Genomic DNA, 20,175 nt, shown 5'->3' with positions numbered 1-20,175 from the left:
TGGGGAAGATGAGTCATAAGAAAACTGAACTGTCTTCCTCCCGGGCCCCAGGAAATGCAAGCAACCACAAAGGCCCCCATCGGCCCCCAGCTATCAAACCAGGGCTGGATACCTCGCACGAGGGCAAAGGTCCTCAGAAAACTCAGGTCAAAAGAGATGGCACTGCTGAAAAAGAGTCTTCCTCGCCATCTCCGTATGAGCTGCCACCTCCCGGCAAGGTCAAGTTGATTCCTTTGCCTTTCCTTAACCTGGACAAGCCTCAGGCTCGACGAGTTCCTCAGAGGCCACATCCTGCTGCATCATATCGGCCTGCTGTGGCTAACCCTGCCCGGTCTGGTTCTAACTCCGTTCGGCCTACTGCAGTCCATTCAGCCCAGCCCACTGCTGCATCTTTGACAGGTCCTGCAAGACCAGCTCGGCCGATATCGAACAACCCGTCCCAGCCAGCTTGGAGCAGCCCTGCCCGACATGATTCTAACTCGGCTCAACGTACTGCAGCCCATTCTTCCCAACCAACTCCTGCTTCTTTCACAGGTCCAGCCAGACCAGCGTGGCCAATTTTGAACAACCCATCCCGAACAGGTGTGACCAACCCTGCCCAACCTGGTTCTAACTCAGCTCAACCGACTGCAGTCCATTCATCTCAACCATCTCCTACTCCTTTGACAGGTACTGCCAGACCCTCGGCCAGCGCTCTCCATTTTCAGAGTAATTATGAGAACGCGCAATAGGGGTGGGAAGGTGGGACACTCTAAAGGTCATGCACGCTCTAGGAATGAGAACCACAAGAGCGTACCAAGGGATACCACCCTTTCACTGCCCTGTGCTACCACACTAAAATGACTCCCGTCCCTAATTTCTTGCTTTAGTCTATTTGTAAAGGTGTTTCAGAACTCTTATTGTAATAATGCTGGTTTCACTTCCCCTCACATCCTTAGTTTACACCAGGATTTAAGACCTTATGCTCCAAGATGATGTCCACAGCAGGCAGGCTAGAGATGTGGCTGTGTTTATGTATATTTCATCAGGAACAGCTCCATCCCCTCTCTTGTTTGTGGTGTGAAGTATTATTATTCTGTCAGAAGGGTGGAGAGAATTGAAATAATTCTATGTGAGAACGCTAGGCTTGTAAAACACTTAAAAAATCACTTTGACATCTTATTTGACCCATAATAACCCTGTGCAATACAAAGAAAACCATGGAACAATGGCATCAAATGATCCCCGTGAGGAAGTAGAACCTTTGCCTTCTGGCTCCTAGTGTAGGACGCTGACCATGATCCTAAGAAGAGCCAGTAGGAATACATTTCCCATTGTAGGAAGGTGCACGAATGAAGATAAGGGGAGCATCTTGCTTACCAGGGACTGACTTCTTCTCCTTAATTCCTTTGTAGAGACGGAGAGTTCCTTGGGGATGGAGACTTCCCTGGGCTTGCAACCTCCAAGCACAACGTCTTGTCTGCCGCAAACCCCAGGATTCCCAAACCCCTGCAGTACTAGAAATACCCACTTACTTGAGAGCACTCCACCACCTGAGCTCGAGCACATTTCAACGGTAGCTCCAGGGCAGAGTTCTAGTAATCTCCTGGCACTGCCCCCAGTGCCAAGCCAGGAACAGAAAGAAAGTAAGAATTTGGATGACATCAAAACCGACCTTTCAAAGCCTCTGGAGGCCTACCAGGTCCCAGTGGAAAAACACGATTCTCCACAGCACCATTTAGAAGCCGGTGACAGTCACCATTTTCAGGACTTCATCGATGTCCCAGGCCCAGAAAAGCAGCCTGGTTGTGGATACGCTGGTCTCGGAGAGACTAGCCTGAGTCTTAAGGACCAAGGGACACTTGGAAATGAGGCTGACTCTGAGGATGGTTCTGCAGATACTGCAACACTGCTGGAGAGCATTCACCTTCCACAGGTCGAAAAGTCCTTGGGTGAACTCCATGAATCCAAAGGTCCCAAGGTGATCAAAAACAAGGATACCAGAGCCATCAAGTTGAACGAGGTACAGAAAAAGTCAAGTGTCACTACGGTTCCCTCTGTTCTAGCCCAGAAGAACAAACATAAAGCCTCTGAGCCCATCACTGGCGCACCCAAAGCTAAAATCAAGCCCGAGAGCCGAGACGGCATGTGCTTCGGAGAAGTGGGTATTTGCAAACATGTAGCCAGTGACAGGGTCCCTGAGAACAGCGTCAAGCACTCTAAGAGCAAGCCCCAGAGAGCTGTGTCCAGCAGGAACAGCAAAACTAAGAGCCAGGTGCCGGAAAAGACCAAAAGAAACCAAGACAACAACTCCAAGAAAGCTGAAGAGAGTAAGCAGTCAGGGAACAATGTCACCGCAGAAGAGAAGCCAATCGTTGCCCATATGAAGCAGAAGAAAACTCGACCTGAGCTGACGCAAGAGACCTTCATAAAGCGCCACAGCTGCCTAAGTACGCACATGCTGGAGTCTGTGCGGGTTTTCCCCGCACTGGGGAAGATGAGTCATAAGAAAACTGAACTGTCTTCCTCCCGGGCCCCAGGAAATGCAAGCAACCACAAAGGCCCCCATCGGCCCCCAGCTATCAAACCAGGGCTGGATACCTCGCACGAGGGCAAAGGTCCTCAGAAAACTCAGGTCAAAAGAGATGGCACTGCTGAAAAAGAGTCTTCCTCGCCATCTCCGTATGAGCTGCCACCTCCCGGCAAGGTCAAGTTGATTCCTTTGCCTTTCCTTAACCTGGACAAGCCTCAGGCTCGACGAGTTCCTCAGAGGCCACATCCTGCTGCATCATATCGGCCTGCTGTGGCTAACCCTGCCCGGTCTGGTTCTAACTCCGTTCGGCCTACTGCAGTCCATTCAGCCCAGCCCACTGCTGCATCTTTGACAGGTCCTGCAAGACCAGCTCGGCCGATATCGAACAACCCGTCCCAGCCAGCTTGGAGCAGCCCTGCCCGACATGATTCTAACTCGGCTCAACGTACTGCAGCCCATTCTTCCCAACCAACTCCTGCTTCTTTCACAGGTCCAGCCAGACCAGCGTGGCCAATTTTGAACAACCCATCCCGAACAGGTGTGACCAACCCTGCCCAACCTGGTTCTAACTCAGCTCAACCGACTGCAGTCCATTCATCTCAACCATCTCCTACTCCTTTGACAGGTACTGCCAGACCCTCGGCCAGCGCTCTCCATTTTCAGAGTAATTATGAGAACGCGCAATAGGGGTGGGAAGGTGGGACACTCTAAAGGTCATGCACGCTCTAGGAATGAGAACCACAAGAGCGTACCAAGGGATACCACCCTTTCACTGCCCTGTGCTACCACACTAAAATGACTCCCGTCCCTAATTTCTTGCTTTAGTCTATTTGTAAAGGTGTTTCAGAACTCTTATTGTAATAATGCTGGTTTCACTTCCCCTCACATCCTTAGTTTACACCAGGATTTAAGACCTTATGCTCCAAGATGATGTCCACAGCAGGCAGGCTAGAGATGTGGCTGTGTTTATGTATATTTCATCAGGAACAGCTCCATCCCCTCTCTTGTTTGTGGTGTGAAGTATTATTATTCTGTCAGAAGGGTGGAGAGAATTGAAATAATTCTATGTGAGAACGCTAGGCTTGTAAAACACTTAAAAAATCACTTTGACATCTTATTTGACCCATAATAACCCTGTGCAATACAAAGAAAACCATGGAACAATGGCATCAAATGATCCCCGTGAGGAAGTAGAACCTTTGCCTTCTGGCTCCTAGTGTAGGACGCTGACCATGATCCTAAGAAGAGCCAGTAGGAATACATTTCCCATTGTAGGAAGGTGCACGAATGAAGATAAGGGGAGCATCTTGCTTACCAGGGACTGACTTCTTCTCCTTAATTCCTTTGTAGAGACGGAGAGTTCCTTGGGGATGGAGACTTCCCTGGGCTTGCAACCTCCAAGCACAACGTCTTGTCTGCCGCAAACCCCAGGATTCCCAAACCCCTGCAGTACTAGAAATACCCACTTACTTGAGAGCACTCCACCACCTGAGCTCGAGCACATTTCAACGGTAGCTCCAGGGCAGAGTTCTAGTAATCTCCTGGCACTGCCCCCAGTGCCAAGCCAGGAACAGAAAGAAAGTAAGAATTTGGATGACATCAAAACCGACCTTTCAAAGCCTCTGGAGGCCTACCAGGTCCCAGTGGAAAAACACGATTCTCCACAGCACCATTTAGAAGCCGGTGACAGTCACCATTTTCAGGACTTCATCGATGTCCCAGGCCCAGAAAAGCAGCCTGGTTGTGGATACGCTGGTCTCGGAGAGACTAGCCTGAGTCTTAAGGACCAAGGGACACTTGGAAATGAGGCTGACTCTGAGGATGGTTCTGCAGATACTGCAACACTGCTGGAGAGCATTCACCTTCCACAGGTCGAAAAGTCCTTGGGTGAACTCCATGAATCCAAAGGTCCCAAGGTGATCAAAAACAAGGATACCAGAGCCATCAAGTTGAACGAGGTACAGAAAAAGTCAAGTGTCACTACGGTTCCCTCTGTTCTAGCCCAGAAGAACAAACATAAAGCCTCTGAGCCCATCACTGGCGCACCCAAAGCTAAAATCAAGCCCGAGAGCCGAGACGGCATGTGCTTCGGAGAAGTGGGTATTTGCAAACATGTAGCCAGTGACAGGGTCCCTGAGAACAGCGTCAAGCACTCTAAGAGCAAGCCCCAGAGAGCTGTGTCCAGCAGGAACAGCAAAACTAAGAGCCAGGTGCCGGAAAAGACCAAAAGAAACCAAGACAACAACTCCAAGAAAGCTGAAGAGAGTAAGCAGTCAGGGAACAATGTCACCGCAGAAGAGAAGCCAATCGTTGCCCATATGAAGCAGAAGAAAACTCGACCTGAGCTGACGCAAGAGACCTTCATAAAGCGCCACAGCTGCCTAAGTACGCACATGCTGGAGTCTGTGCGGGTTTTCCCCGCACTGGGGAAGATGAGTCATAAGAAAACTGAACTGTCTTCCTCCCGGGCCCCAGGAAATGCAAGCAACCACAAAGGCCCCCATCGGCCCCCAGCTATCAAACCAGGGCTGGATACCTCGCACGAGGGCAAAGGTCCTCAGAAAACTCAGGTCAAAAGAGATGGCACTGCTGAAAAAGAGTCTTCCTCGCCATCTCCGTATGAGCTGCCACCTCCCGGCAAGGTCAAGTTGATTCCTTTGCCTTTCCTTAACCTGGACAAGCCTCAGGCTCGACGAGTTCCTCAGAGGCCACATCCTGCTGCATCATATCGGCCTGCTGTGGCTAACCCTGCCCGGTCTGGTTCTAACTCCGTTCGGCCTACTGCAGTCCATTCAGCCCAGCCCACTGCTGCATCTTTGACAGGTCCTGCAAGACCAGCTCGGCCGATATCGAACAACCCGTCCCAGCCAGCTTGGAGCAGCCCTGCCCGACATGATTCTAACTCGGCTCAACGTACTGCAGCCCATTCTTCCCAACCAACTCCTGCTTCTTTCACAGGTCCAGCCAGACCAGCGTGGCCAATTTTGAACAACCCATCCCGAACAGGTGTGACCAACCCTGCCCAACCTGGTTCTAACTCAGCTCAACCGACTGCAGTCCATTCATCTCAACCATCTCCTACTCCTTTGACAGGTACTGCCAGACCCTCGGCCAGCGCTCTCCATTTTCAGAGTAATTATGAGAACGCGCAATAGGGGTGGGAAGGTGGGACACTCTAAAGGTCATGCACGCTCTAGGAATGAGAACCACAAGAGCGTACCAAGGGATACCACCCTTTCACTGCCCTGTGCTACCACACTAAAATGACTCCCGTCCCTAATTTCTTGCTTTAGTCTATTTGTAAAGGTGTTTCAGAACTCTTATTGTAATAATGCTGGTTTCACTTCCCCTCACATCCTTAGTTTACACCAGGATTTAAGACCTTATGCTCCAAGATGATGTCCACAGCAGGCAGGCTAGAGATGTGGCTGTGTTTATGTATATTTCATCAGGAACAGCTCCATCCCCTCTCTTGTTTGTGGTGTGAAGTATTATTATTCTGTCAGAAGGGTGGAGAGAATTGAAATAATTCTATGTGAGAACGCTAGGCTTGTAAAACACTTAAAAAATCACTTTGACATCTTATTTGACCCATAATAACCCTGTGCAATACAAAGAAAACCATGGAACAATGGCATCAAATGATCCCCGTGAGGAAGTAGAACCTTTGCCTTCTGGCTCCTAGTGTAGGACGCTGACCATGATCCTAAGAAGAGCCAGTAGGAATACATTTCCCATTGTAGGAAGGTGCACGAATGAAGATAAGGGGAGCATCTTGCTTACCAGGGACTGACTGACTTCTCCTTAATTCCTTTGTAGAGACGGAGAGTTCCTTGGGGATGGAGACTTCCCTGGGCTTGCAACCTCCAAGCACAACGTCTTGCCTGCCGCAAACCCCAGGATTCCCAAACCCCTGCAGTACTAGAAATACCCACTTACTTGAGAGCACTCCACCACCTGAGCTCGAGCACATTTCAACGGTAGCTCCAGGGCAGAGTTCTAGTAATCTCCTGGCACTGCCCCCAGTGCCAAGCCAGCAACAGAAAGAAAGTAAGAATTTGGATGACATCAAAACCGACCTTTCAAAGCCTCTGGAGGCCTACCAGGTCCCAGTGGAAAAACACGATTCTCCACAGCACCATTTAGAAGCCGGTGACAGTCACCATTTTCAGGACTTCATCGATGTCCCAGGCCCAGAAAAGCAGCCTGGTTGTGGATACGCTGGTCTCGGAGAGACTAGCCTGAGTCTTAAGGACCAAGGGACACTTGGAAATGAGGCTGACTCTGAGGATGGTTCTGCAGATACTGCAACACTGCTGGAGAGCATTCACCTTCCACAGGTCGAAAAGTCCTTGGGTGAACTCCATGAATCCAAAGGTCCCAAGGTGATCAAAAACAAGGATACCAGAGCCATCAAGTTGAACGAGGTACAGAAAAAGTCAAGTGTCACTACGGTTCCCTCTGTTCTAGCCCAGAAGAACAAACATAAAGCCTCTGAGCCCATCACTGGCGCACCCAAAGCTAAAATCAAGCCCGAGAGCCGAGACGGCATGTGCTTCGGAGAAGTGGGTATTTGCAAACATGTAGCCAGTGACAGGGTCCCTGAGAACAGCGTCAAGCACTCTAAGAGCAAGCCCCAGAGAGCTGTGTCCAGCAGGAACAGCAAAACTAAGAGCCAGGTGCCGGAAAAGACCAAAAGAAACCAAGACAACAACTCCAAGAAAGCTGAAGAGAGTAAGCAGTCAGGGAACAATGTCACCGCAGAAGAGAAGCCAATCGTTGCCCATATGAAGCAGAAGAAAACTCGACCTGAGCTGACGCAAGAGACCTTCATAAAGCGCCACAGCTGCCTAAGTACGCACATGCTGGAGTCTGTGCGGGTTTTCCCCGCACTGGGGAAGATGAGTCATAAGAAAACTGAACTGTCTTCCTCCCGGGCCCCAGGAAATGCAAGCAACCACAAAGGCCCCCATCGGCCCCCAGCTATCAAACCAGGGCTGGATACCTCGCACGAGGGCAAAGGTCCTCAGAAAACTCAGGTCAAAAGAGATGGCACTGCTGAAAAAGAGTCTTCCTCGCCATCTCCGTATGAGCTGCCACCTCCCGGCAAGGTCAAGTTGATTCCTTTGCCTTTCCTTAACCTGGACAAGCCTCAGGCTCGACGAGTTCCTCAGAGGCCACATCCTGCTGCATCATATCGGCCTGCTGTGGCTAACCCTGCCCGGTCTGGTTCTAACTCCGTTCGGCCTACTGCAGTCCATTCAGCCCAGCCCACTGCTGCATCTTTGACAGGTCCTGCAAGACCAGCTCGGCCGATATCGAACAACCCGTCCCAGCCAGCTTGGAGCAGCCCTGCCCGACATGATTCTAACTCGGCTCAACGTACTGCAGCCCATTCTTCCCAACCAACTCCTGCTTCTTTCACAGGTCCAGCCAGACCAGCGTGGCCAATTTTGAACAACCCATCCCGAACAGGTGTGACCAACCCTGCCCAACCTGGTTCTAACTCAGCTCAACCGACTGCAGTCCATTCATCTCAACCATCTCCTACTCCTTTGACAGGTACTGCCAGACCCTCGGCCAGCGCTCTCCATTTTCAGAGTAATTATGAGAACGCGCAATAGGGGTGGGAAGGTGGGACACTCTAAAGGTCATGCACGCTCTAGGAATGAGAACCACAAGAGCGTACCAAGGGATACCACCCTTTCACTGCCCTGTGCTACCACACTAAAATGACTCCCGTCCCTAATTTCTTGCTTTAGTCTATTTGTAAAGGTGTTTCAGAACTCTTATTGTAATAATGCTGGTTTCACTTCCCCTCACATCCTTAGTTTACACCAGGATTTAAGACCTTATGCTCCAAGATGATGTCCACAGCAGGCAGGCTAGAGATGTGGCTGTGTTTATGTATATTTCATCAGGAACAGCTCCATCCCCTCTCTTGTTTGTGGTGTGAAGTATTATTATTCTGTCAGAAGGGTGGAGAGAATTGAAATAATTCTATGTGAGAACGCTAGGCTTGTAAAACACTTAAAAAATCACTTTGACATCTTATTTGACCCATAATAACCCTGTGCAATACAAAGAAAACCATGGAACAATGGCATCAAATGATCCCCGTGAGGAAGTAGAACCTTTGCCTTCTGGCTCCTAGTGTAGGACGCTGACCATGATCCTAAGAAGAGCCAGTAGGAATACATTTCCCATTGTAGGAAGGTGCACGAATGAAGATAAGGGGAGCATCTTGCTTACCAGGGACTGACTGACTTCTCCTTAATTCCTTTGTAGAGACGGAGAGTTCCTTGGGGATGGAGACTTCCCTGGGCTTGCAACCTCCAAGCACAACGTCTTGCCTGCCGCAAACCCCAGGATTCCCAAACCCCTGCAGTACTAGAAATACCCACTTACTTGAGAGCACTCCACCACCTGAGCTCGAGCACATTTCAACGGTAGCTCCAGGGCAGAGTTCTAGTAATCTCCTGGCACTGCCCCCAGTGCCAAGCCAGGAACAGAAAGAAAGAAAGAATTTGGATGACATCAAAACCGACCTTTCAAAGCCTCTGGAGGCCTACCAGGTCCCAGTGGAAAAACACGATTCTCCACAGCACCATTTAGAAGCCGGTGACAGTCACCATTTTCAGGACTTCATCGATGTCCCAGGCCCAGAAAAGCAGCCTGGTTGTGGATACGCTGGTCTCGGAGAGACTAGCCTGAGTCTTAAGGACCAAGGGACACTTGGAAATGAGGCTGACTCTGAGGATGGTTCTGCAGATACTGCAACACTGCTGGAGAGCATTCACCTTCCACAGGTCGAAAAGTCCTTGGGTGAACTCCATGAATCCAAAGGTCCCAAGGTGATCAAAAACAAGGATACCAGAGCCATCAAGTTGAACGAGGTACAGAAAAAGTCAAGTGTCACTACGGTTCCCTCTGTTCTAGCCCAGAAGAACAAACATAAAGCCTCTGAGCCCATCACTGGCGCACCCAAAGCTAAAATCAAGCCCGAGAGCCGAGACGGCATGTGCTTCGGAGAAGTGGGTATTTGCAAACATGTAGCCAGTGACAGGGTCCCTGAGAACAGCGTCAAGCACTCTAAGAGCAAGCCCCAGAGAGCTGTGTCCAGCAGGAACAGCAAAACTAAGAGCCAGGTGCCGGAAAAGACCAAAAGAAACCAAGACAACAACTCCAAGAAAGCTGAAGAGAGTAAGCAGTCAGGGAACAATGTCATCACAGAAGAGAAGCCAATCATTGCCCATATGAAGCGGAAGAACTCTCAACCTGAGCTGACGCCAGAGACCTTCAAAAAGCCCTGCAGCTGCCTAAGTACGCACATGCTGGAGTCTGTGCGGGTTTTCCCCGCACTGGGGAAGAAGAGTCATAAGAAAACTGAACTGTCTTCCTCCCGGGCCCCAGGAAATGCAAGCAACCACAGAGGCCCCCATCGGCCCCCAGCTATCAAACCAGGGCTGGATACCTCGCACGAGGGCAAAGGTCCTCAGAAAACTCAGGTCAAAAGAGATGGCAGTGATGAAAAAGAGTCTTTCTCTCCATCTCAGTATGAGCTGCCACCTCCCGGCAAGGTCAAGTTGATTCCTTTGCCTTTCCTTAACCTGGACAAGCCTCAGGCTCGACGAGTTCCTCAGAGGCCACATCCTGCTGCATCATATTGGCCTGCTGTGGCTAACCCTGCCCGGTCTGGTTCTAACTCCGTTCGGCCTACTGCAGTCCATTCAGCCCAGCCCACTGCTGCATCTTTGACAGGTCCTGCAAGACCAGCTCGGCCGATATCGAACAACCCATCCCAACCAGCTTCTACCAACCCTGCGCGGCCTATGGTTCCTCAGTCTCTTGCTCCTAGCCCTGTGTCCTACAAAACATCAGCTTTCACTTCTTTCCATCGGGAGCCCATTCGCTCTGCTGTGACCAAGCTCCAGTCCCCGCCCAAGCCCCCAAACCAATATCTACTCCAGGATTTCACCCTTCAACCAATTCCTTTGAAGAAACCCAATGTTTCTGGGCCCATGGTGTCAAAGCCCATCACAGATGTGCAGAGGGATGAGCGGGAGGTCATGAAGAGGAAGGCTCAACTGGAATGTGAGAAGGCTGCCAAATGCTCTTTGGTGAAAGTGGAGCATTTCAAGGAGAAGGAAAAGGAAACGGAAACTTCTCAACAGTACGGCTACGCAATATAAGAGATGCTAGCATGGTTGGTGCCACTTTGGATGCCTGCTTTTGTCCACAGAAAAATACAAATTTCTCTGTACTGTTATATTTTTAAACAATAAAGTTCATTAAACAAATGTTCTAGATTCAGTGGATGAGTAATAAGAAATCCTTTTGAGTTTGGAGATGCTGTTCATTGTGGGTTTTCTCTGGTGGGGGAGGAGATCAGTGGCTGTGTGAGAATGAAATATTGGTAGTTTGATGGATGAATAAAGGACAAAAGGGAAGAACTGAGAAAAAAAGGAAGGAAATTGTTTCATGGCCATAGGACCTAAATGGAGGAGATGTTATGGGTTTATCAAAAGAAGCAGGAGGAGGGAAAGGGCAGAAGTAAGAAGCAGAGTCTGAGGTCAGAATTAAAAGAATATATAACTGAATACAGGTGCATGATTGTAGTTGGGGGAGGTGAGTACAAAACAGGGGACTCTACCAGATGAGTGGCAAGGGCTTAGTGTTACCCTGGGTGCAGCTGATAACTGGGGCCTGGCCAAGTGAACTGTTGCAGTAGGAGGTGCACCCAGAACAGCATGTGGGACACAAATGACCATTTACTCAACACCTGTGCACCAGGCCCACTAATGCACTACTAATACCATCAACCTTCCCAACGACACTCGAGGCCAGCATCACCGTGCCACTTTACTCGTGAGGTTCAGCCATGGGCTGAGGTCACATTGCATGTGGTGGAGCAAAGCCTCCATTTGAGGCGTATCTCCCAAGGCCTCAGTGTTTACAAGGGCCTGTGAGTGGAAACCTGGCTATCAGAGCATAACACCCAGACGTTACAGTTGGATGACATTAAACTTCAAGTGAAGCCTAAGCATTAAGTGCAGAGGCCATCAATGGCCTCCTCCATGACCGAGACCCACGTGCCACCTTGTCTAATCACTGCTGTCAACTAAAGCCCACCAGAAAAATCAGCGTCCATTGCCACTGGGACCAGAGCTAAAGGCACGTGGGCGCTGGGTTGCCTCTTGAACAGCCTTACTAGGCAGGCATCAGTTCCAAGGGGCTCCTTGGGAGGACTTGTGGGGCTGCTGCAGGAAGTGGCAGTGGGGGAGAGTGGGGAGCGGGAAAGGGAGTGGAATAGGGGAAGGGTAGAGATGGGAATCATCATTTGAAAATAGGTAACGTGCATTTTAACAATTGTTTTTATTGAGGTATAATTTGCATACTATCAAGTTCATCGTTTTAAACTGTAAATGCAGTGACGTTTAGTGCATTCAAAACTCGTGCAACCAACACCATCATCTATCCCGAAACATTTTCACCAGCCCCAAAAGGAGCCCCCTTCACCATTAGCAGTTAGTTATTCCTTGTTCCCTCTTCCCTCCAGCCCCTGACAACCACTACTCTGCTTTCTGCCTGGACAATGGGTCTGGCTTTGTGTCTGGCTTCTCCCCTGCCAATGTGTCTAAGCATGTTATCAAAGTTCATCCATGTTGTACCGTGTGTCAGTCCTTCATTCCTTTTGATGACTGCTTCATGTATTTGAGTGAATCTACCACTTTGTTCATCCTTTCATCAATTGATGGGCATCTGAGTTGTTTCCACTAGCAATTTGCAGTACTTGGAGTTCATTCTGTTTCAGCCAGCACCAGGCTACCTTAATCACCCCATTTAACAAATATGGGGATAGTCTAGGAGAGTGTCACAGATTAAGAGCTAGCAATTGTTTAAACTGGGATTTGAACTCAAGCAGTCACACTTCAGAGGTAGTAGATTCACAAGACAGAAATTCAGAAAAGTACAACAGGGTATATTTAATGAAAAGTCACCCTTTTCCCAAAGGTCCCCAGACACTCATTTCCCTCCTCCCTCAGAGACACTTTTGCCAGGCTGTGGATGCTTCCAGACAAATTACTTACACTCCAATATATATGTATCACAATTTACAGTGAATCTTTCCCACTAATTTGCAATGTCCCTTTTATGATGTGCTAAACCTTGATGTGCACTTGTATTACTCTTTTCAGAACTGTCCTGGCTTTTTTTGCCTATCTTTGATATTTGACATTTCTCTAGATTTCCTGTTATCTTCTTTCTGATTTCTAAAAATTTATTCTTTTTTCACTTGTTTCCATTAATGAATTATCCTTGTTGTTTATTCACTCCTGTGTTATATTTGATTTAGTCTTCATTTCTGACGTTTTTCTCTTATTGTTAATTCTGTCCAGAGTTCTATCATCTCACCTACTTCTCATTTGTCTTGTTCTTTCACATTAAGTACATTCATGCCATTGTGCAGCCATCTCTACCATCTAAATTAAAATAATTATGTCAAAAGATTGAGCACCACTCAGAGAGATGGAAGAAACAGGACAGAGTTTGAATCTCCCCAAAACCTGTCAAAAATAGATCAAAGCAAAATGATCACCCATGGGTAGGTAGTTTTGACCAGCATTTACTATTTCCAGAACTTTTTCATCATTCCAAACAGATATTCTACTCATTCCCACAACCCCTATGTTCTTTCATCTTCTGTATTGTTTTATTAAATGTTTTCTGGCTCATTTTGAAGTAGCAGGTGACAGTTTTGGTCAGTTTGTGGACCTGTCTCTCTGACTTGTTTCATTTGTAGGGGAGATGGTATTCTGCTCTTCATTCTGCTTTTACTTTTTAAAAAGACTTTATTTAATTAATTTTAGAGAGAGTTAAAGGGAAGAAGAAATAGAGGACAGAAAGATCGATGCAAACTAGAAACATTAATAGTTTGTGTCGGTACGTGCCCTGACCGGTGACTGAGCCCGCAGCCCAACCCTGTGCCCTGACTGGAAATCAAACTTGGGACCTTTTGCTTTGCTGGACAAAGTCCAACCAACTGAGCCACACCATTCTGAGCAGTGGATTCCTGTTTCTTATACTATGCTTATATGGGATTTGATCTCAATCCTTTTCAGTTATTCATTTTAGGTAAAATTAGTTTTAATACACTTAAAAAAAGAAAGCTCTAACTCGACAGAGCTTTTTCGTAATTATTTTACTGTAGTCTTCGGAAACGGGGTTTACTGTCTGAGGATTCCTGGCTCAGTTTCCCATCCAACTTCCTATTGACATTTTCCTTCTGTGTCTGCAGTTCCTCCCTGCAATGCCTCCTCTGTGTGTTCCACATCCTGGAAAGGCATTCTGGTGCTCGGTGTCAAGGAACAGAGGATCCACATTTCTGAAGTCCTTCACACTCTGTCTCCAGCCCCTTTACCTCCGCTTAATTCAGGGTAGGACAAGACCCTCCAGTCTCAGCTGCTCTTTTCAAATAGCCCCTCAGGGCTTTCCAGTGACTGCCGCTGGTGTTTTGAAGGCCTCCTGCCTTCATGTCCATTAGATGCTTCCCCCGTCTGTGTCTTCTTCTAGTGCAGATGCTGAGACCAGGTGGGTTGTGCCTGGTGGTAGTTGTCTTCTCCCTGCTCTTACTTTGGGGTTTCTATATTTGTGGTGAAAGCTATTCATGGATGTTTGGTTTGGGGTTGATCTGTTTTCAAGACAGTGTCTGGCAGATCTTCACTGCTCTTCACTGCCACATGGCGTCACTGTTGACAGAGTGCCCAGCAGGGAATGCCTGTGGCAACCAATCTCTACAGAGTCAGCTGTGATTCTTGGAAGGAAAATCAAATTACTGCTTCAGTCAAGGTTGACCAGTGGCTGCAGGTGGTCAAATGCTGCCCTCAGAAGCAGTTTATTTGGCAACACATTACATGGCAGACCTCTTTTCTCTCTGTTTGACAGCCCTCCTGATACAAACCTTTACATTGCTGGCCTGGTGGCATTTGTGCTTGCAATCCTGATCCTGGTGCTAGCTTAAGTCAAAGAGGGATCCTGCTTTCACTCCCAAATAGAGGCATCTGAACTTGGCTTTCGCAGATAATGCACAGTCAGTTCTCAGGACTCTGTGATGGAATTGGGCATGAACTTCTTCTCTTCCCTGAGATACATGCCAGGGCCTGGGCAGATTTACCATTCAATCTCTTGACATAGAAAAAGACTGATTAAATCCTTTCTTGAACAATAGCTTATAACTCTTACACTCCTAAGAGTAGTTATCCTCGGTGTCCACACATATTTGGTGCTGGCAGATGGTGTGTTCACCTTCAAAGAGCCAAATCAAAGTGAATTTCCAGGTATCTCTTCTCACTAGAGAAGATTATTTCTAAATGGTTTGCTTTCAATCCATAGAGATAAAAACTATCACCTCCCATCCCAATTTCTAAAGTGACATAACAGATCTAATAAAATCATTGTCCTCAGACTTATTGTTTCGTGAACTAGTGAGTCTTTGGTGCTGAGGACAATATAGAGTTGTCAAATGCCAAGTTAGCACATTAAAAAGCATCTACTATCACCACCACTTTGCTAGAATGATTATAAATATTTATGCGATGAGTAGCCCCATAATAAATTGTTATATACATCCTTAGAGTAAGTAGCTACAATTATAAATTTTTTTTTATTGCTGTTGTGAATGAACTATTTTATGTTGTAACGTATTGTTATAATGGTATTATGCAGTTATCGTTTTTTCTCCTTTATATTATAACTGGTTGCCTTTTAAACAATTTTAAAAAAATGCTTTTGAGCTCCTTTTGCTTTTTGAGCTAGAAGTCACCACTGAGTTTTCAAAGTCCCCCAGACAACTTGAAGCAGCACTTTGAGAAGAATGGGCCTGATGTATTTGCTTTCTTTTTAGAGTCACTTGCATACTATCACTTCACATTGAAGATCTGAACTATGATGTGCAGAGTTAGGCAAAGATGAATAAATATCTGTTCTTTCCACCAGCTCTCAGGTGAGACCTCCAATTACTTTGTCAAACAGCCAAACTTTTCACAAACATCATGCTAGAGTATCATCTATTTGTTTTCCTTAGTGTGAACACTTTTTCTTAGTCTTCCAGGGTCTATGAGGAGGAAATTTTCCTAAATAATCTCACCAGCCTTTAACTTTTTCTACCAAAGAATAAATTATGTTAGAGAATGTCGGATATTCACCCTACTTGTTGAAGACTCCTTCCCACTGTCCCTTCTTCGCTAGCATTTGTTTCTTCTCTCTGGGGTCGGCTGCCCATGGTATATTACCCTCTGGTCTGTTCCATGGCCCGTGGCTTCTACCAGGACCTTCCTGAGGCCCCTGGTTTTCCAGAACTGCTTGTGAGTTGGTAGAAAGGTCTAATTCTGGGGTGAAAGTAGTAGAATTTCCATCATTGCTGGACCACAAAGTCACATTGAAAATACTTCTATTGGGCATGAAACTGAATTAGTTACAAACTCAATTAGTTACAAACTTAGTTGGGGTATGAGAAGAATCTCAATTCTGTTCTCCTTTAAATAACTAATAATTCATATATTCAAAATATGTACATTTGGAGATATATATATATATCTCAAGCCAATTTTGAGAATTGTGTGCTAGATTTGGGAGAAGGGTTGAGTAAGAGGGGATCTGCAGAATAGGCAGGATCAGTGCACATATGCGAAGACAAATAAAACATGCTCATAGGAAGGGAGAGCATCTCTAAGAACCAGCAGTGTCTCAAAAGGAGAAATGTAGGCAAGGGCACTTATAGGATTTGGGGACCTCAGCTGGATTATTTTAAATCAAGTCCAGCATGGCAGAGAAAAGACATAACCCGGCAACATGGTATATTATAACTCTATTTGACAAGTAAGAATTTGCATGTCTAGTAACTTAGAAAAGAAACAAAACAGCTTAAAGACAATAAAAGACTAGAATCTGACAACCCAGAAAGGTTTTGCCAAATGTCTATAATATGATGTAGACAATGCATGTTTTCCATTGAAGTAATTTTTTCTACATTGGTTTCCTTTGACAGTATTTATTGTTAGTTCACATCTAATTAAGTTTATTATCTTCCTTGCCTCTCCATCTCATCTACATGAGCTTCATTACTAAAGGTGTTGACAAGGGTGGATCCACTCTCTACTACATATCTCTCTCTGATCTATCCATCTAGTCTCTTCTGTCAAACAAGAAAACAAGATTAATATAAGGTCACTCATTTCTGATAAGCCCATATTTCCACTCTTATGCATTTACAAATTAAACTTTAAACAGTTTATTGTCATAGTGCAGATTTCAATGGCAGATCATGGCAGCACACAGCCATACTGAGAAGGAGAAATGAGAGGGCCCTGGACTGGGACCAAATACATCCACTAACAGAAAGAGCATGAAAGAGGAAGACATGTGGCTTGACTGACAGCCAGGATCCAGCTAGAAGACTAAATGAAATATCCACAGGAAATAGTAATTATTCCAATCTCACCCCAAATTGCACAGCTTGGTAACCATGGAGCATGGTATTCAAATGCTGGCCTAATTCCAAGTACATGGATTTTCCCTTTTCTCTCTTACATTCTTTTTCCTCTTTTCTATTTCAAACCTGATATTCTTCAGACTAACAGAAATATAGGTTTAGCTGAAAGATTTTTCTCTCTTGATTAGATCAGTCTATATCTAGGAAACATATCCCTTCCCATCTAGGTAAGATGTACTTCATTCTCAGCTATGAGCCTATTCTTTGAGAATCTTGGAATTTGTTTAAAGAATCCAAGTATCATTTATTTGCATCAATTGTGGAGCCAGTCTATTTACCACCCATGAAAGACAAAATTCACAGATAAAGAGATGATTTTATTCAAGTTACTGCAATTGGAGGAATATTCATTAATGATAAACATTTTAAATAAAGGGAATGAGTCTGAAGATTTACCAAGACAGGTAGACAAGGAAGTCTGCACTTTTCCACCCAAGATGTCCTCTCAGCTTGTGACCCAGACCACCTTGGCTATTTCTTTTTTTTGTCTATACTTATATGTAATCAACACAACAAAAAGTTAGTAATGGCTGTTTCTAACTAATAAGTTTAAGGTTTGGGGGTTTGTTTTTTTTTTGCTTCCTTATATATTCTGATTTTTCTATATCACATTGGCATTATTTACATTAACACTTAAAATTAAAAGACATTACAAGAATTCAACAGATATTTATTGTGGGTTTGCCATGTGGTGAATAAACACAAAGAGAATCCAACATGGATCTTGCCTCAAAGAACTTGGGAGTCCCGTCGATGACAGGAAATATGCATATAATTAAGTATACTAAAAAGCAGAAGGCCTACTCCAGTCAGGGAAGGGCAGGGACTCCAGAAACGCTTAGCGGAGGTAGCAGTATTGAAGTTAAAGTGAATGTGGTGCCAGTTCCAGGCTTAGCCTTTAAGAGAAGCATCAGCTTGCACCGCAGGCTCGGGCAGCCCAGAGGTGCCCCGTAAGGAGTCCAAGCGCCCTGCTGGAGGTACCCCGTGGAAAGCCCGATGCAGCACACAGGCAGGGGGAGGCCGGGGAGCCTCGCCCTCCTTCCAGCAGTCTGATGAGGCCCGGAGGAGGAAACTGTTTTGGAAGTGGGTCCCCCAGCCCTCGCCACCCTGTCTGACAGCAGGTGGATCAGAAAGCCGTTTGCCTAAGTGAGCCCTTCCCAACCTCCTGATTCACAGAACTGCCACCAAGTTTAAACCTGTTGTGCTGCACTCCGTCACCAAGTTTGGCAGTGCTCTGCTGTGCATCCACAGCTAACTGAAGCACAGCGCGGACCTTATTTTCTATTCAGTGGGAAGCAATGCAGAGCCACCCGTGCTTTAGGAAAATTAACGCAGTTGCAACACATGAGACAGACTGTAGAAGACATCTGGTGGCAGGACACCCAGAAACAAGAGCGAGGGAAGCCCGAACTAGAGCAAACAGTAAGAGGGGAGGAAAAAATACAAGATACTGACTACAGAATTAGATTCAATGGTTTTTCTTTATTAAAGGATTTTATTTATTTTTAGAGAGAGAGGAAGGGAGGGATAGAGAGAAACATCCATGCGTGGCTGCTCTCGTGCGCCCCCACGTGCCCTGACTGGGAATCGAACCCGCGACCCCCCCCCCCCCCCCCCCAGCTCGCAGGCCGGCGCTCAGTCCACGGAGCCGCACGGGCCACGTCAATGGGACTTTTGTGTGTCATTAATCAGCCGTGAAGGCAAGGGAAAGAAAGGCGTCAAAGGTGACCTACAGGTTGAGGTCAGGTGACTGAAGGACGGTGATACTGTTAAGAAAAAACAAGGCAGGTGAGGAATTCAGAATAAGAAAATGCAATGCATATTAATTTAAATGCATGACAAAAATGAGAACTAAAGTAAAACAGCATCCATAATTAGATTAACTATGCACTTAGTCTGGCGTTTAAAAGAGCTCTAAAAATCTTGCAATTAGTGCCTTTCAACAACAGAAGAGATTTTAATCCAAAAATTAAATTCAAAATCTTCAATGGGCCCTGGTCGGTGTGGCTCAGAGGACCGAGCGCCGGCCTGAGAGGCTCGAGTCCCGGTCGGGGAACAGGCCTGGGCTGCGGGCTGGGTCCCCGGCTGGGGTCACGCACGAGACGCAACCACACACTGATGTTTTCCCCTCTCTCTAAAAATAACAGTCTTTAAAAAATATACCTTCACTGGGTGGGCAGAAGAGCTGAACATGTAACATGAAGGTTTCCCGTGACTGTCAGCTGAACACGGCGCGGACACCACGACAGTTAGGGGAGCGCCCTGTCACCCACGGGGCGGCGGCGGCGCAGAACTCACCGTCCCCAGGACTGTCTCGGAGCCGACCCCGCCGCTCCTGTCCCCACTCGGCCCGCAGGCTCCACCGGGACGTATTTCAGCCCCGCACTGAGTCTGCCCTCCGACCGACCACGGCCCCCTCACGGCAGACCCGGCCTCCCCTCTGACCTCCGCCCGCGCTGCCGCGAAAACGGCTGCTTCTCGAACGTTCCACGCTCCTTCCACTTCCGGCTCCTCTCTCGGGCCGGATGACCCTTCCCGGCCTCTCCCCGACCGAAGGGACGCCGCGTCCTCGGGGAGAAGCCTCCCCTGCCCGCCCGCCCGCCGCTGCGGAGCACTCGGCGCCGGACTCACGGGCAACCACTCAGGGAGCCGCGCCCCGCCCCCGACCCCGCCACAATAAGTCACTTACACAAAAACTGGGCCAGGCCGCTTCTGAGCGCTCCTCCTCCTCTGGACGAGGTCCCCCAATTGTCCCAAGCCCTCCCCTGTCCTGTCCCCGCGGGGTAACAACCCCTCTCCGTTAGCAAAGAGCGCAGGACAAGCCCTCCCGCGGCGCTTGTCACCACGTCCCGGACTTTTCCGCAAGGAAACGGCCCCAAACTCTGAACCGGGCGCCGCGGGCACGCAGGGCGGGTCGTCACAAGCCTGGAGTGGCCCGAAGTTCTGCCCCAGCGTCGCAGGGTCCGGGCCGCGTTCCGCGCGCGGTGGCGGCGGCGGCACGTGCGACAGAAGCGCTCCGCCCGCGCGGCCGGGGCTCCGACACACCTGCGCGTCCTCCCCGCGGCTGGCGGGCCGTCGCCGGCTCTCCGGGGAGCACACGCCTGCGGAGCCC

At 47.8% G+C, this 20,175-nt stretch overlaps 1 protein-coding gene across 1 annotated transcript in view; it reads right to left on the bottom strand.

Annotated features, from left to right (window-relative positions):
• Nucleotides 1–19,480, bottom strand: part of LOC150006490 (transmembrane protein 131-like) — a gene marked incomplete at its 5' end in the record, with an annotated part of 143,234 nt that extends 123,754 nt beyond the window's left edge. The window contains 1 exon segment of the mRNA XM_090280131.1: nucleotides 19,362–19,480. Coding sequence (XP_090136257.1) covers nucleotides 19,362–19,480 — 119 coding nt within the window.
• Between the last annotated feature and the right edge of the window lie 695 nt (nucleotides 19,481–20,175).

Source organism: Furipterus horrens, unplaced genomic scaffold (genome assembly GCF_987537825.1).
Source record: "Furipterus horrens unplaced genomic scaffold, mFurHor1.1.pri manual_scaffold_6, whole genome shotgun sequence".
In the NCBI taxonomy this organism is placed as follows: Eukaryota; Metazoa; Chordata; class Mammalia; order Chiroptera; family Furipteridae; genus Furipterus; species Furipterus horrens.
Note: the sequence above shows the minus strand (reverse complement) of the source record. Positions and strands in the feature narration are given on the sequence as shown.